Source organism: Equus caballus, chromosome 1, assembly GCF_041296265.1.
Source record: "Equus caballus isolate H_3958 breed thoroughbred chromosome 1, TB-T2T, whole genome shotgun sequence".
Lineage (NCBI taxonomy): Eukaryota > Metazoa > Chordata > Mammalia > Perissodactyla > Equidae > Equus > Equus caballus.
Genome location: NC_091684.1, coordinates 67,434,456 through 67,451,510, shown reverse-complemented (window position 1 = coordinate 67,451,510; position 17,055 = coordinate 67,434,456). Strand labels below are relative to the sequence as shown.

Sequence of the window (17,055 nt, the reverse complement as noted above, 5' to 3'; positions counted from 1 at the left end):
GCATACCTCAGTATGATTAAGATGTAGCAGTACTATATTAAGTGAAATAAGCAAGTCACAAAGATTTCAAACAACATGATACTCTTAATAGAGTTAAACAACAAATCAAAGATATATACTTTTAGAATACATATATGTGAGATGAAACTATATAAATAGGAAAGCAAGGGAATGATTCCAGATGGTGATCATCTCAGGTTAAGGGGAGGCCAGGGGATTGGTGAGGGGTATACCTCATAGGTAGATATAAGTTATTGTTAAGGTCTGAGTTTTTATGTTGGCTAGTTTGTTCACAGGGACTTAATATATTAATAAATAAACAATTAAATAAAAAATAATATGATGAAGTGAGGATTCTGTGTACCTGGGCTGAGGGGGAGGGAGAAGGTTGGCATTGGAAATCAGAAGACTTAGCTGATGCCACCAATTAGTTTTCAGGAGGACAACTCAAAATCACAGAGCCAGAAGTCATGTGATTTTCCTCTTCTGGGCATCAGTTTTCATATCAGTAAGATGAGGTTTTTCGACCAGATCATCTTTGGGCTCCTCTATTAGCTGAGATAGAGTAGGCCCTGCTGCTGTAACAAATAAGCCCCCAGTCTCAGGGGATGAACACCAGAAGGTTGTTCTGGCTCCCCCTGCAGTCCGGGAGGCCCTCCTCGGCAGCTCTCCTGCAGCGCTGATTTAGGGATCTGGCCTCTTCTGTCTTGGTGTCGTTTACTTCCCACTGTCAGTATGGGAGAGAGAAATGTGCAGAACCCTCACCTACTCTTGCTGCTTCCCTGGAGGCTCACTGCTTCTACTCACCTTCCTGTGGTCGAGAATGAGGCCCATAACCCTGATCCAACTGCAAGGGAGACTGGAAAATGGAGAGAGGACATGGATGCTCAGTGAACAGTGACTTTCCCTGCCAGAGCCCCCTGCATTTCTGCAATCCTCTGAGTCTTTGAGTTGTTCCAGACCAGATTTGACAGTCTCCTGTCTCTGAGTCTACAAACCACAAAGCCTTTCTGAGTTTATTCGTTCATTCCTTAAGTAAACAGAGAGCCTGCTCTGATCAAGCAGTGGGTCGGGCAAAGGTGCTCATAGTCTAGTGGTGGGGCTGGGTGGGAAGTGGGTGAGAAGGGAGGGCTGACTGATTTATGTATATCATAATACCATGTGAACACTCCACAGTCAAGAATAAAAGAGATGGGGGCCGGCCTGGAGGCTCAGCAGTTAAGTTCCACATTCCGCTTCTCGGCGGCCTGGGGTTCGCCAGTTCGGATCCTAGTGTGGACATGGCACCACTTGGCAAAAAGCCATGCTGTGGTAGGCCTCCCACATATAAAGTAGAGGAAGATGGGCATGGATGTTAGCTCAGGGCCAGTCTTCCTCAGCAAAAAGAGGAGGATTGGCAGTAGTTAGCCAGGGCTAATCTTCCTCGAAAAAAAAAAAAAGAATAAAAGAGAAAATATCTAATGGTTGTGTGTGAGGGCAGAGGAGGGGGAGTGATTAGAAAAAACTGCTTTGAGAAAGTTATTTTTTCCACTATGTCTTGAAAGGTGAGAGGAGACTGCCAGGAAGACTGAAAGAGGAGGTTCTTCCCGACGGGGGAACAGCATGTGAAAAGGCATGGAAGCAAGGAAGGCCCTGGATGAGTGGGGAAAGGCCAGCTGTTTCATTTTGTTGGAAGGTAGGGTACACATATGGTGTGTAGGGTTGGAGGATAGGTTGTACCTGCAATTAGGGTAGAAAGGTGGTCAGCAGTCAGAGGTCAAAAGGGCCTTGGATGTCATGCCCAGGTGTTTGGACTTTATCCAGCGTGCAGCCATGGAAAGATTCCAAGTAAGCAAGGAAGGCCAAGGGGTGACTGGAGGGGCAGTTTCAGCCCCTCCCAAGGTCTCCATTAGCCAGCCTCCCTTCCATTCCTTGATGTGGACAAGACTTGCCAATACAGTGTAGAGAGCTCCGCACACTCAGCTTTAGGGTGAGTGTCTTAATCCTCATCTTCCAAATAGATGCCTCACAAGCCTAAATACCACTGATCCCGAACCACTCCCCCTTGTCCCCCACAAGAGGACATGCTCACATTTTGATTGCTAGTCCTGAGCAACCAGGCACCTGCCTTCTAGCCCTGAAGGAAAGCCTGGGGTCTCTCCACAGGTTAAGGTTTGCTAAGAGGCTATTGATAAAATGTATATGGCTTATTTTTCTTTTTTTTTAAGAAAAGTGGATATGAAATTGGAAGGAGTGGAGGGAAGTCCTTGCTGCTGATAGCTGCTGTGTGAGGAAGGGCTCATCTCTGTCCCACCACTTTCCTGAGGGCGGTTCCTCAGGGAGCAGGGGGCCTGCTAGGCCTGCTCCTGTGACTTCTAAGAATCAGAGGTGCAGGGGCTTCTGCCAGCTTGTCCCCAGCCATGCACAAAGGGCTGGGCCGAGAACCCTAGGCTTCTGACATCAAGGCTTGCACCCGACAGTGTCCAGCCTTGAAAACAAGCAAGCACTCCGTAAGGGCCTTCCAGAGGCCAGTGCTTTCCTGCATCCTGGGATTCAACAACAGTGGAAAGAGTCTACACATGAGGAAACTCTCCAGCAGGGCATACTCAACTTGCCAATGTCACACAGCTAGGACAGTCTCCAAAGGTCCAGGCACTTTCCACAACTCAGAACCTGCATGGAGTGGCTGGCTGAGTTTAAGTTTCACGGATCTCTACACCTTTTGTGGTTCTCTTATGGTCAAGAGTCTGCGAGTGAGCCTGGAGTGGTCAGGCTGCCCCTATGGTTTTACCATCAGAGCACTCACAAAGACATCTGGGGTTAGTGGGTGCTGAAATCTAGCTAATTCACCAAGTCCTATGCCCTGGCAAAAGGGGGCTGCATCCATGGGAAGAGGGGGCACTTGTGTGTGCGTGTGTATACAAAGGAGGCTTCTACACAAGATTTGAGCCCACTAGGATGGAGGGTAGCCGTCTTTCTAATTCTGTACAAAGTCACCATAGAGGTCAGAGAGTGCCCTTGGAGGGTGGATATAAGTCTAGGATGACAAATAGTTTTCATCCACTGGGTCAACTCTACCCTTAGTGGCGACTCAGAATGCTGTGTTGAGGAGGACTCTGAAGTCACATTTGGGAAGGAATTCTGCACTCAGTGATTTCTGTCCCAGGTTGGGGATGGGGCAGTAGTGTATGCAGGAGAGTATCTGCCTTTAGCTATCACTGCTGTAAGCTGACACCTTCTGTGTCAACACACAGCCCTAAGGAACCCAATGCCCTGCCCTGGCCCAGAGGGGAGGCAAACCTCAGCCTTCCCAGGGTGTACTTTGCTGTTTATTCCTGAGGCATGGAGTGGGGGTGAGTTTAAGAGGGTTGGAGATTCCTTTGCATTTTAAATCACCACAAGATGCTTTTTAGTGAAATAAGCAGCATCAATCTGCCCAAGATTGTGAAGCTCCTTCTTCTTCCTCTGCTCATCTCTGCCTGTCTTTCAAGCCCAAATTCCCCCCATGAAGACCCCTGCTTGCTCTTTTTTCCAAAGTTTCTCCTGCTTCTCTGAGCTCAAAGCTCTTGGTTTGAAACCACCAAACACCTATCAGACCTGACACCTGGGCAGCTTCAGGGACAGACCCTCTGTACATGCACCCTCCTCCTCCAAATGCCCACTCTAGCTAAATTCAATATTACTCTTATTGCAGTTATTAATACCCCGCTTCCCTCTTGCATGATGGCTTATTCACAGCTAGCAAAGCACCCTCCTGTCACGTCCTCATTTGACCCAGTCTGTCATTAATTGAGAAAAATGAGGTTTACAGAGAAGGCAATGACTTGCCCAAGGCTACTCAGCCAGGTTTCTTTTCTCCAAATCCTGTCTTCTCTCCATTGTCCCATTTTGGAGACCACGAGGTAGACTGAGTCACCAGAAAGGAAAAGAGGCAGGGACCCAAGCCTCCTCTGGAGATTCCCTCCTTCCTGTGGTTCTGAAGACAGTGGATGGGGCCAGAGCTGCCACATCAGGATACTGCCAGATCAGGACCAAAAAAGGGAGAGCTAGGATGTGGAATGGATTAGGAGCAGGCAGCTTAGCCATCAGGCTTCCTGGGTGACCCTGGGCAAGTCCCTTTCCTTCTCTAGGCCATGGTGCCTCCTCCTCTGTAAAGCGAAGGCTTGGGCTGGGACTTCTGACATTTTGAATGCAAGGCTTCTTAATGTGTACATGATGAAGAGTAGGGAAGCACAGAGTTTGGGCCTCGCCCAGTCTTCTGAGGCTGGTACGCAGGCCTCCGATACCTATCTGGTCACCCTCACCAATCAGCCCCAATCCCACAGGAGTTGCTGTCTCAGGGAATCCTGACGGGCTGATCTCAGGTCAATCAGCTGCTTTCCAGGCAAACTGCCAGTCAGTTGCTCAAATTTACTGATTACCTACTGGGTACAGAGCTCACATGTTAAGCAGGTGTGCTGTGGGCAAGGGGAGGGAGAAAAGTACAAAACCAAAGAAACCATTCAGACTTCAAAGGGGAGCATAATCTGGCCATCCCTCCATCCAACTATCGAACTAGCAAACATTTTTGAATCAACTACTATCTCTGCATCAGGCCCTGTGGAGGAACTATGGGGAGGGGATGGGGGTGGGATGAAAGGGGCTGAGGGCATCAGTGTGATCACCAGTATGACAAACACCTTCACAGCACCACATCACTCTGAAGGGCAGGGAACCCTAGACCAGGTGTCTCTCTAATTAGGTGTCAGATTCCCATAGTCTCAGGCTGCACATGACAGAAGGGTTTTGTGTGGCTAGCACTTTAGTTCTCCCCAGGCCCCATCACTATCTATCTGTTGCCTTATACCTAGTGATTGCCTGCTGACCCCTACAGCAATTTGAATTTGCAACCTATATTAGGGAAAAATGCCAGCATCAGAACATAACAGGGCTACCCCTACCCAGAAGATGAGTAGGGGCAGATACAGAGAGCTCTGGGCTGGAGCTGGGTGCCTCAGAGTCTCCTCTGGACTCCCCAACTGCCTGCTTGTGCAATTGGAAGATGTCTCCTCTCTGAACAGCAATTTTCTCTAAAAAATCTAGGGAAAGTCTAGATTAGTGGTTCCAAAGCCTATTTCCCCTCCCCCTACCTTGGAATCTCAAAGGTGGTGGTAGAGTTCCAGAGATGACCCCAAATATTCTCAAGGGTAAAACAGTTATCATATTTATTTCCAACAAAGGTGTACCTTCTCTTTAAACAACTAAGTCTAACAGTCCTTACACATTTAAAGGGTACTGTATAGACATGTCTCCAAAGAATAAAAATATTAAGATGTGATTGGTATATGTGCTATTATTTGTATTAATAATCACGAATTGCTTGATAAACAAAATCTTTGAAAACATGATCAAATAATTTGAGACAGAAAAAAATCCAAGGGGTTCTTAGTTTGTGACATGATGGGAAAAGGCAGTACTTGGTCATCACTGAAATCCTTTCATTAAAGTCCATAGATATGCCTCCTGCAGGTAGTAGGAGAAATACTCGTGGAGCAGGGTGGCTGGAGAGCTGACCTTCATGGAATAGCTTCTGATTACCAAGTTCAAACTGGTAAGCTCACAAACATCCTAGAGGTAGGACCGTGACGGTCCCAATTTTACAGAAGAGAAAATAAGCTCCCTCTCACAGGTTAGGTGCTACTCCCAGGTCACTCAGCTGGAAGGTGGCCCAGCTGGCACTTGAACCCAGGGTGGAATGGCTTCAGAGCCAGGTTTGAGGTGGGAGAGGTGATGCAGGTCCCCTCCAGGCGCCTTGAGCAGGCACCCCATGACTACCCCAGACTGAGGGTGAAGGCCCTGGAGCTTCGGGGGTGTGTCTGGTAGAAGCGGGGGCGGGGGCTCCAGCTCCTCCAGGCACACTTGGACCAGGTGGGTCGTCCTGGGGGGCGGGGCGGTGACAGTCGTCTTTCCGAGCTCCTCCGGACACATCTGGGTTCCTGGCGACCCACAGAGGCACCGGGGTGCGCTGGGGCTGGGAGTCCGGGTGGAGGAAAGGGGCGAGAAGCGAGGCGGGCCCAGGGCAGAAATTGGAGAAGCGAGGTGGGGGAGGAGGGAAGGCGAGGGAAGGCGAAGGAAGGAGGCGGGGAGTCCTTCCTGGGGCAGGAACCCGGGCCCCCCTTGGCGGAGCCGGCCAGCAAGCGATTCTGCAGATGGAAGGAATTAAGTGGGAGGGGGAGGGTCCTACCGTGATAGTGAGAAGAGGGAGGGAGAAGTGTGTGTGTGGGTGTCTGTGTGTCTGGCTCTGGGAAGGGAGGGGGAGAGACAGAGAGACACATCAGACTAGACGAAAAGAGAAAAGAGAGAGTCAGAGACAGACTGATCCCCAGGGAAAGTCGACGAGACGGACATAGAGGGGGGACACAGGAGATATTCGTTTAAGAGAGAGGGGAGACTATGAGAAAGGAAGGAAAATAGGAAAGGAAGAAAGGAGAAAAATGAAATAACTGGAGACGATTTCGGAAGCACGAGAGACAGAAGACAGCCGAGAGCCGAGCGAGACCAGACTGATTTGGTGGGGCCTGTGCCGAGCTCCAGCCGGCTGCGGGAGCTGGGCTTGGCGGGCGGGGGCCGGGGTGGGGCTTGGGAGGGCCCGCCCACGGGCGGGCCAGCGCCGAACTGCACCTGTAGGCGAGCCCCGTTTCCCCGCTTACCCCGCCCCCGCCACTCCATATTCATAGAGACGGCCAATGGAGGGCGAGGACGGTGCCAGAGGGGGCGGGGCCTCGCCACCCCTGGAGCGGCCGCCGAAGGGGTCAGCTCTGAGGCAGATAGCGGATCCCGGGGCGGGGCGGGGCGGGGCTGCGCGGAGGGGGCGGGCCCAAAAGTTTCCTGCCCAACTTTCGCTGCCTCCTTCCTCCGCCCGCGCGCGTTGCGGCGGCAGTCGCGGGGAGGCGGTGGCGGTGGCGGTGGCGGAGGCTGAGGGCAGTCTGCAGAGCGCAGGGCGCGGGGCGATCGCGTCGGGGCTTGGGCGGCGGGCAGTGGGCTCAGGCTCCCCGGTGCCCGCCCCTCCGCCTGGGGTGGGGGGCCGCGAGCGGGCGGCCGGGGAGGGGCCGGCACCGCCTCCGCAAAATGAGCCTGCTGTCGGCCATCGACACGAGCGCTGCCTCGGTGTACCAGCCGGCCCAGTTACTCAACTGGGTCTACCTGTCGCTGCAGGACACGCACCAGGCGAGCGCATTCGATGCCTTCCGGCCCGAGCCGCCCGCCGGCGCCGCGCCCCCAGAGCTGGCCTTCGGCAAGGGCCGCCCGGAACAGCTGGGCTCGCCCCTGCACTCCAGCTATCTCAACAGCTTCTTCCAGCTGCAACGCGGAGAGGTGGGTGCCCCCGCGCGCTCCCGCCCTATGTCGACCGCGCCGGGCCTTTTCTGTCGGCCCCGCTCTTCTGGCCTGGCCCGGCCCGTCTCTGTATTGCCCGGCCCTGCTTGGCTTGGCTTCGCTCAGCTCTGCCAAACTCGCTACCCGAAGTCCCTGGGCCACCGGGAGTGTGTTACCTCCTGGCTGAGCCCGGCTTGGAGCAGCTCAGGCGCAGGCGGGGCCCTCTCGCCCCCTTTTCCAGCCTGGTTGCCCTGCTCCAAGGGGACTGGGTGGGCCCCGGCTGGGCTAGGGGCTGCGGATTCTCTCCAGACGGCAGAGGCGCGGCCAGGGCGGGGAGCCCCTTCCAAGTGTCCTTTCCACGCCCAGCCCCATCCCCCTCTTGGCCACCGCTGGCTGGGAACTAGAGTGCGGATTCTGCTGTGAGCTCCTCTGGAGGGGCCTAAAATCTTTCCTCGTCGGAATTCAGTGGTTCCTAATCCGAAGGGCACCCTGGGGAGCAGTGACTCGCCTAGAGGGCTTTTCCTGCTGTTCTCACCCAGGGACCCCCAGATACATCCTCCAGCTGCTTGCTCTCCTCAGCCACATAGGAAGTGGTTTTGGAGGGCTTGACCCCACAGACTGCGCTGTCCCCCGCCCTCCCAGCCTGGAAGGAAATGAAAGGGAAATCCTCTTGAGCTTGGGAGGGGGCCTAGATAGGGGGAGAGGTTCCAGCTGCCCAGTGCCTTCTCCAGAAACCTGGGCGGGCTGCGTTGTGAAGTCTGCCTGTTGGGTGGATTCTGTTACAGAGTCGAAGGGGCAGTGCATCTTTCCCAGCTAGATAAATACACAGATTGCCAGGACCTCCCAGCCCCTTTTGAAGGGTCTCCAGAGCCTTCCTGGATACCACTTCTCTCTCCCCTCAGCTGGACTCCTCCTCCTCCACTCCCACTTAGTCCTGTCTCATTGGGGAATTTCAGACACCCTTCTGTGGCCTTCTCTCACTCCCCTGCTGGCAGCGCTCTCTGCAAAAGTACAGAGGGAAGGGATGGGGGAGAGGACATGCGTGAGAGTCACTTTCCTTCTAGACCTGGGCAGACCAATAAGTTTTAGGAGAGTGAGAGTCCTGAATGGTTTGAGGGAGAAGGTCTGTGTATGCTCCAGTGTGCTGGGGATGAGAGGCAGAGATAGAGGGTCACCCTTTCTGGCCCTCTAATGTGTTCGCCTCTTCCATTAGCGGCCAGAAGAGACATGGACATGTAAAACACTGGCCTAAGGCCTAGAGGTGGGCCAACACCAGGCGAGCTGAGAAGGGCTGGTTGACCTGTGTTGGGCTGGCTGGATATAGTTGAAGGAGATGAGTCTGGAGAGGCACCTTTTGGTGCCAGGCAAAAACATTTGTATGCCGAAGCTCTTTGTAAACTGTAAAGCACTCTCTCTGCATGAGGAATTGTTCTTGGCTGGGAGTCTTTGTTTCTTGTAAGAGAGTTTGCTCCTTCAGGGAACTGGCTTCAGTGACCAGTGACTTTGGAGGACAGTTTGTGGGATGTTTCTTTAGTATCTGGGTCTTTTCGGTTGTTTGTTCTCTTACCAAATATTTGTTGAGCTCCATGTGGGCCCCTGGGGATTCAGTTACAGGCTAATTGGGGCCGGCCCCAGATTAGAAGACAGAGAAGACGATACAGTATGAATGGTGGGTGATGTCATGGGGGTCTTGTGGGAGCCCTAAGGGAGGAAGGTGACCATGACCCACAAGTCAAGTGTGGGGGGATGTCGCTAATCAGCCTCTACTAGCCTTCCTCTGTTGCCACCTGAGGTGGCCTTGTTCCCTGAAATGTGGGTCTCTGCTGAGAGGGCCTGGGATTTTTTGGCCATCAAGAGTCCCCTGTGGGAGTTGGATGTTTTGTCTCCTCTTGGAAATTTCTGGCATCCAGTCTCCCAGCTGGGTCTCAGTGAGACCTGCCTCCTGTCATTTCACTGCTGCTTATCTGCTTACCTCAGTTTCCCCATGAAGAGGCACATTCCTTTGCTGAGGCCAGTGTAGAAGGAGTTGGTAAAGGTTTTCTAGAGCAATGGTGGAAAAAGCCTTTCATGACCTGATTTTGGGGGAACACCCTGTTTCTGTCTGGGCCTCAGTTTACCCATCTGTTAAACGTAGTCTCTGCTATCCCCCAGGGTGTTGTGTATGGGATTTGAGAGCTGTACAAACAAGAGAGGGTGTGCCTTGAGGCTAGGTTGAAGGAGGTAGGAGGGGCTTCACCTATGCTCACAGGCCAGTGGCTTCCTTGGATGGGCTGGAGGGCTGTGCCTGTTGACTTCTGAAAGGCTCTCTTGGCTTCAGGATCACTCACTCTCCCTTCCCACCGACTTTGCCTCCTAAACCCTCTTGGAGCCCCAGTTGTGCTCCTGGGGACGGGCCTTTCCTGCATCCAGGACTTAGCTGGTGATCTAATATGGCTCCAAAATAGCAACTGGTTGAGAAGGCAAGAAAAAATACCCCCCACCTGAACACCACCAAGGAGTGGTTGGAGAAGAAACAAGTCTGTGTGGGCTGGAGGGGACTCTATGAAGGGACCTAGGGGCCCAGGAGATTCGCCATTCTGTGCAAGGCCTGGCAGGCCCAGTGGCACTGCCTGTGGATGTGACTTGCATGCTGACCACTGACCACCGCCTGTCTGTGCCAGTCCCTGTGCCAAGAGCCCACCCCCTCCTGCACCACCCCCAGGCTGTACCCACCACAATAGCGAAACACTGTGAATGCAGCTGGGATTTGGGTGGGGGCGGGGGGCAGGATGAGGACATGGGGGCACAGAAGCCCATTGTGCCCCTGGAACCTCAGCTCTGGAAGCTGAAGATAAGCCAAGGGTTCTGAGTGGAACAGTGGCCCTGAGAGCAGAGACAGAGATGGCAGAGTTTGTGTGCAGGTTGCAGGAGGAAGCACCAGGAGGTGACCTGGATGCTCGTCAGGGCTCCTCAGTCTGTGGTAAGGAGGCCAGGCCAAAGCAGCCTCAGGCACTTTGTACAGTTTTTTAGAAGGCCTCTGTGTCCAGAGACAACTCTCTGAATTCCTGTTTCAACCCCTGGTCTGTGGCAACGATATATGTCTTTGGAGAGAGAATCCTCAGGCTCTTGGCTAAGCCCCTCCTCTCTCTCCAGGTACCAGGGAAGGTTCTAGAGGGAGTGGGGGTTGGGCAGCATGTGGGTCTTCTCTGCCAAGTTTTGTTTAGAATTTAAATTCACAGCAGAGTGGGGGCTGTAGAACTCCCCCTCCAGAAAAATAGAGTTACCACCTTCTGGAGTGTTATCTTTTGGGCCCCTCACTGGGATGCCCAGAGCCCCTCCTGGGTAGTCCCTGTACCCCCTCAGGGGGAGATGTGGCTGTCCTGCTCCAGGTCAGATGCTTAGGGCAGCCATTTTCTTTCCCTCTTCCACCAGGGACAGATGTGGCATGAAGATTTGGCCCTACAGTCAAGTGATGCTTTGTGGGGGTTGGGGAGGAGGCTTTGGGGTCAAACACATTTGGAACGCGTAGTATACTGCCCTTCCCTCGGAGATGCACAATGCCCACTAGCACAGTAAAGGCTCTGAGAAGTCCTTCAGTACAAAACCTGTTAACCTTTCTTCAGCCCAACATTTTCCATACCTATTTGAGCAGAGTACAGTCTTGGTACAGAACATCTGCCAGTGTTCTTCTAAATGTCCCCAGGCCTAGGGAATGCTCTGTTAGGGCACACCTCTCCTTGTTGTTGGATAGTTACAACCCTGAGGAGGCTCGTCCTGGAGCTGTTAACCCAGGTGCCCTCCCAGGTCCTAGTACCATCTTCTGCAGCACTGAAGACCCCTCCTCTTTGCCACTCTGGTCTGCCTATTGGAGATTTATGAACAGCAGCAAAGGTATCCCAAGGCTTAACAGATGGGGCTTCAGTCCTTAGCACAGACAGAGCACTTGATGGTAGGGTCCTGCTTTAAAGGTCCCCAGGTCTGGACAGTCTTTTGCAGGTTTTGATGTGCCCACCACAGGTGTCGAGGAGCCAAGCAGCTGCCCAGCTAGTGCAGATGTGTAGAACAAAGCCACATCTCTGTTCATGAGGATGGAAGTTTGTCTCACTGGGGCTGAGAGTAGGCTTCAGGAGCTGAAGTTTGTTCCCAGCAGCCTTTGTGGTCTGTGTGGGGTGGTGGGGCCAGCTCCAGGTCCTAGTAGGAATGGCCATTCCAGCCTAGCCAGGAGCTTGGGAGCATGCCCAGCTCCCTTAGCCACCCCTGGAAAGCTGAGCTCTGACTCGGGCAAGGACGACTGTCGTTCAAGGGCCTGTTGGCTGAGGTGGCCTGACCTTCCCTCCGTCAAACTAAGTTAACTGGGCAGGCCTGAGCTCATAGAGGAGGCCACACCTCATGGACCTTGTGAGTCAGGTGGGAGGGAGGAGAGCAGGCAGCATTAGTAATTAATAATTAGCAGAGGCAGAGAGCCTGGTGCTGTCAGCACCAAGGGGAGGGCCCTGCAGAGAAGATGGCCCTTGAGTAGCAGTCCCTTCTCTGGGGTGGTGCTATATTCTTGGCGTCTCTTTCTTCATAGCTCCCATTTTACAGAAGAGAAAACAGAGGCCTGACAAGTCACCCAGCATGTCAGTAGCAGAGCTAGATCTAGAACTCTCTGTAGTCCAAGCACAATTGTCTGTGGCTCGTCCTGCTGGTCTCCAGGTTGGCTGTCACCTGGATCATTCTCTGGGCCCCACTGCAGGGCAGCAGTAACCAGGGGCACTCTGTCAAGCCTCAATGCCTCTGATGTTTTATGTCTGATCCCAAACCTTTTGAGGAGAGGTAGGTGTTGGTTTCCTCCTATACCCCTGCTCCAGCTGCTTCCCAGAAATGCAGCGCAGGGTTCCGTGGGTTCTGAGTCCACGGGTGGCCTGGCTTGGGAGATACAAAGGAGATGGACACTGAGCACTTCTGAATACTTTTGTCTCATATAGCCTGTGTACACCATCCCCATTGTCCACATGGGGGAAACTAAGGCTCTTCAAGAGAAGGATGAAACAGTTAGGGAATCAGTGGCAGAGCCAGGGCTCCAGCCAAGGTCTCAGGATATTTGATCTCTCCTGTGTGTGTGTTTATTCTGTCTTCCTCTGGCTGTACTGATCTTCTTGAGGTTTCTGAAAACACCAAGCAGTCCCACTCCTTGAAGCTTTTGCACTCGCTATTGCTTCTACCTAAAATGCTGTTCCCTCCCCTTGTACAGCTGACGGATCCCAACTTCTTTGTGACGAAAGTGGATGCCCCGCCTCTGAGAGGCTTTACCTGGCTGCTGTGGGGGGCACACCTCCCTCCAGCTTCCATGTGCCTCCAGCTTCTGTACATGACAGATGAGTTGTACACGCTTCTGGTAAACCATGTCTCACCAATGGTCTTGCTGTGAAGAATGCACTGTATCTGTCTGTCTCGATAGTGTTGTTATCAGCACTCTGAGATTAGGAATCCTGTCTTTCCACTTTGCAGTCCTAGCATCCGATGCTTAGTCACTACCTGGGACATACTGGGTGCTCAGTTAAAATTTACTGGGTAGCCGGGTGGATGGATGACTTGAATTGAGCCCTGTCCTCCTCTCTTCCTTCCCCAAACTTGTGACTGTGTGAATGCTCTCTTTAGTTTCTTAGCCTCTTGTTTTATCTCACAGAAGGGATGTTTATGGATTGTTTGATTAATTGCAAAGAGGTGACTTGGGAGATAGTGAAACCTTGTCCCTAGAGGTGTCCCAGCAGAAGCTTAGGTGTGCTAATGGTTCTTTACCTTCTTTGGTTATGGATCTCTTTGAGAACTGAAGACATCCAGAATTCCTGTTCTCAGTGCAGTGCACAGAACACAGTGTACATGCACACACAGACACATGTTTGCACATGATTTCAAGGGGATCATGGCACCCTCATGTGGACAGCAGATCCCGAATCAAGGCCCCCCTCCTATAGAAGCTGCAAGCCTCAGTGGTACCCCAGACTGGCTAGATATTAGAGTCCCTTCTAGTCCTCAGATTCTGATTTCATGATTTCTGCTTTCATTCAACAAATACGTTCTAGAAGCAGCCTGGTCCCCAGTGCTTATGTTGTAGCTGGGTAGAGGGCAATGGCTGTGAAACACGAACACCCAGCAGGTGAGTGGTGAGCTAGGCGAGAGCAGGAGGAACTGAGTGGGGAGGGGGAGTCTTCTCTGCTGTATCCTGCTGCCACTGTGCTCCTCCATCCCCTGCTACGTTCCCCGTTTCTCTCTCCCGACTCCCCTACCAAAAAGACCATGGATGACTTATTTAAATTGGAATCTTTCCTTGTGCACTGGCTGTGTACAGGGAATTGTGTTTTGCATGTGCTAGGTGGATGGGCCTCCAGGAGGCAATGGTGCCCTTGGGGGTCCTGGGTGAAGGTGCCAGCCCTGCCACCTTCCTGACCTACAGGTCAGCTTTGGACCTTGGAAATAGGAGCAGAGCCAGGCTCTGACCGCGGCTGGGGAAACGCTCAGTCCAAGTGTAGCTTCACTTTCCCTTTGGCCAACTCTTTGCCTTGACAACTGGTTGTCTCCTCTCTCCCTGATCCCAGCCCGCATCTGCCTCTGCTTGTATGCATAGGGTGTGTGCGTGTTTGACTCCAGGAGCTGGAGCCCCAGATGGATCCTAGGGGTAGAAGAAGTGTAGATCCTCTGGAGAAGGGGTTGAGTCATTTGTGAGATGAATGGTTTCTTGTCCCAAAGAGAGGCTTGTGGGGGTGTATGTGTGTGCATGTGTGTGTGCACGCATGTCTGTGTGTGTGTGTCAGGGGAGGTATAGGGGTGGCTGTTTGGGATAAGAAAGCAGTTGTTCAGCTGATGAAAGAACCCCCACAGAGTTGGGGACTAGGATCAGAGAGTTCCTCCTCCAGGTCCCTCTCAGGCCTAGGGGAGCAGGACTCAGCGTTTGCTCCACCCAGGCCTCCTTGGTTGCTGCCCTTCTCATTGCCTCATCCATTGCCATGTCCTTCCCTGCAGGTGCTGCTCCCATGTCTGCCTGCTGTCCCTGCCTCTCTCCTCTACACCAGTCTCTTCTCCTTCTAGGCTGCCCTTGGAATCTTCTGCCCACTGCCCTAACTCCTGCCTGCCCCCCTCCCGCTGTGCCCTCTCACAGTCCTGTAGGGGATGAGGCGGAGCACTGCTTGGCAGGTTGAGTCAGCCCTGGAAATCTCTGCCTCCGTACCCCAAATCCCTCAGCAGAACCACCAACCCCCAGGTCCAGATCCCTCATGCAGCCCAGAGAAGCTCGTGCCTCATCTTGCCGGGGCCAAGGGGCTTGGCAATATTATGTCACAGGGCCTCTGAGCCAAGGAGAGTGGTCCACATCTGGCGTTTTCCTCTGGCTCCCCTTCCTGTAGAGGAAGCCAAGCCTTGGAAGCCGTGTGGGGGCTGAAATATAACAGACCAGCAGATCTGGATGTCTGTCTCCTCTTAGCCACCCGCTGGCTGTGTTACCTTGGGCAAGTTACTCAGCCTCTCTGAGCTTCAGTTTCAGTTCTATAAAATAGGGCTAATAAAGCCCATCCAAATTGTGTTCTCGCCAGGTATAAGAGAACTAAGAAAGGGGAAGGATCCAGGCAAGTATATGACACAAGTGGGATCAGAATATATGTGAATGTCTTCTCGTCTAACTTTCCCCAGTAGCCAAGTCAGAATTTTGGAGAAGTCCCAGCAATGGGCATGAGTCTGACACTCTGTCCCCCAGGTGTGGTGTAAGGATCCGCACTTCCTGCTGGCTGCTGGGGTCACTGGCCCAGGACGGAAGGAGAGGTGGTCTCTTTCCCCAGGCTGGTGATGTGGGCCTAGGTGCCCAGAGGCTTCCACCCACCGCACTAGTGGGGCTGCCCCAACCAGTGCCCAGAGCAGCTTACTCTGGAGTGAGCGTCCCCTCCAACTTAGGAACTCAGAGACCCCAGCCTAAATCCTTCAAGGTGTTAGGGCATCCGCTACCTGATCTGTCAAGTGGGGCTCCCGGGCCCTTCCCTGCCTGTGATTGCCTGCCCCCAGGACAGTCAGGGGCATAAGAAGCAGCAGAAACAGTCTGGGCTCTGGGGTGATGGAGGGCTGCAGAATCTTTGCCTGTGGGGATGTCCAGCCTTATGGAGAGGTGAGGCAGCCTGTGCAAAGAAATTAGAGAGAGACTTCAGAGCTCCTTCAGGCAAGGGCAGGGGAGTCACGGGGTGGTCCCCACCCCAGCCTGCATCTCTGAGGGACAGCACTATGGCCAGGGGGTGCAGGATCTCCCATGATGCCAGCGGGGCCTCAAGAACACCTGCATCTGTGCTTTTCGCACTCTCCCTTCGAGCCCAAGGCCCGAGTAAGAGGAAGGGGTAGGTTCAAGGCCACCCCACCAGATTTAGAACCAGACCGGGAGCCAGGTCCTGGAGGAGGTTTCTGGACACAGAGGTCACCCGGGGGTGGACAGCAAGTGCAGAACCGGAGGAGAAAAGCAGTTCTTCCACGGGACGCTGAGAGGAGCAGCTTGGCTGTTGCAGAGTTAGGGGCTGACACATAAAGGGAAGCTTGCACTCGGCCTTGCCCTCCAGCTCCAGATGGCAGGGCACTTGGGACTGATGGTGCCATGTTGCTTAGTGCCCTGTGTGTGCCAGGCACTGGGGTGTCTTTCAGTACCTGGGTGTCTGGACCTTAAGAAAGTAGGACTGCAGGGATCATCAAGTCTGCCCCCTCCTTCCCTGTGCCATTTTATGTTTTACACATGGGAAACCCGAGAGGCCAGGCCCCAGCTCTGCAGCCGGAGGGGAAGGAGCTCTGTGTGTCCTGGTCTCTGTTCTGTCCAGTCCCCACCGGCTGTGGAAACAGCCGAGAGGCTGACTCGCCTTTCACCTCCATGGCTCCAGCTCCTCAGAGCTTCAGAGAGGAAACAGCTTGCTTCCCCACCCACCCTTTCACCAGCCGGCAAGCAGGACTCCTGGCTGTTAGGCCTGGCTGTGTGCCCTGGTCTATGCCCCTGGGCCTCTCTGGGCCTCAGTTTCTCCATCTGTAATATGACAATGAGGATGACTCAATTGACCACTCTCCTTTCAGCTCTAAGGTGCTGTCATCTTGAATTGGGGCTGGAACCATGAGGGACAGGCCACAGTCCACTGGAGGTGGGAGTGGCGGTGAGGAGGGGAGCTCTGGGCTCACTTCTCTGACCAGGAGCTGCCTGTGCAACAGGGGCAAAGCTGTGACCCTTGTGAGGCAGTGGGGAGGGGTGGCGAGCTGCCAGGGATAGGGCAGCCTGCTCCGAGGCCTCTGGCTGCTCAGGGATACCCACAGACCCACCCGTGGGCAGGGGAGCGTGGCCACAACATGGGGGAGAGGTTGTAATTAGCGCACTTGCTGGCACCCACCAGACTTCCCCTTCCTCTTGATGATTTGCTGCCAAAACAGTCCTGATTCCTGTGGACTTGCTTCAATCTTATCCAGAAAAGAAAAGAAAGAAAAGGGAAAAAAATAAGAGGGTTGTTATTTGTGAAATTGCATTTCCCAGCCATGAGAGTGAGTCATGCCACTTGGAGCTTCAAGTTTCTTGTTTGGATGAACTTTTCTCTGGGAAGCTGAGGCGATGCTGCCCTCCCTCAGGCCAGCTGGGTGGGAAGAGGCCTAGAGTCAAGCTAGGGAGAGACCTTGATGCTTGGAAAGTCCAAGTGCTCCCAAGGCCAGGTACGGCTAGGCTGATTGTACCTGAACTCCCTGGGGGAGCTCTAAAAATATGCA

General features: G+C 53.5%; 1 protein-coding gene across 2 annotated transcripts in view; it reads left to right on the top strand.

Annotated features, from left to right (window-relative positions):
- Positions 1-6,888: 6,888 nt before the first annotated feature.
- Positions 6,889-17,055, top strand: part of ZCCHC24 (zinc finger CCHC-type containing 24) — a 67,869-nt gene continuing 57,702 nt past the window's right edge. The window contains exon 1 of one of the 2 annotated variants that reach the window (XM_005602584.3): positions 6,889-7,332. In XM_005602584.3, coding sequence (XP_005602641.2) covers positions 7,087-7,332 — 246 coding nt within the window. In that variant the 5' untranslated portion in view covers positions 6,889-7,086. The remainder of the gene's footprint in view (positions 7,333-17,055) is intronic. The other variant, XM_023646182.2, reaches the window with a different exon arrangement.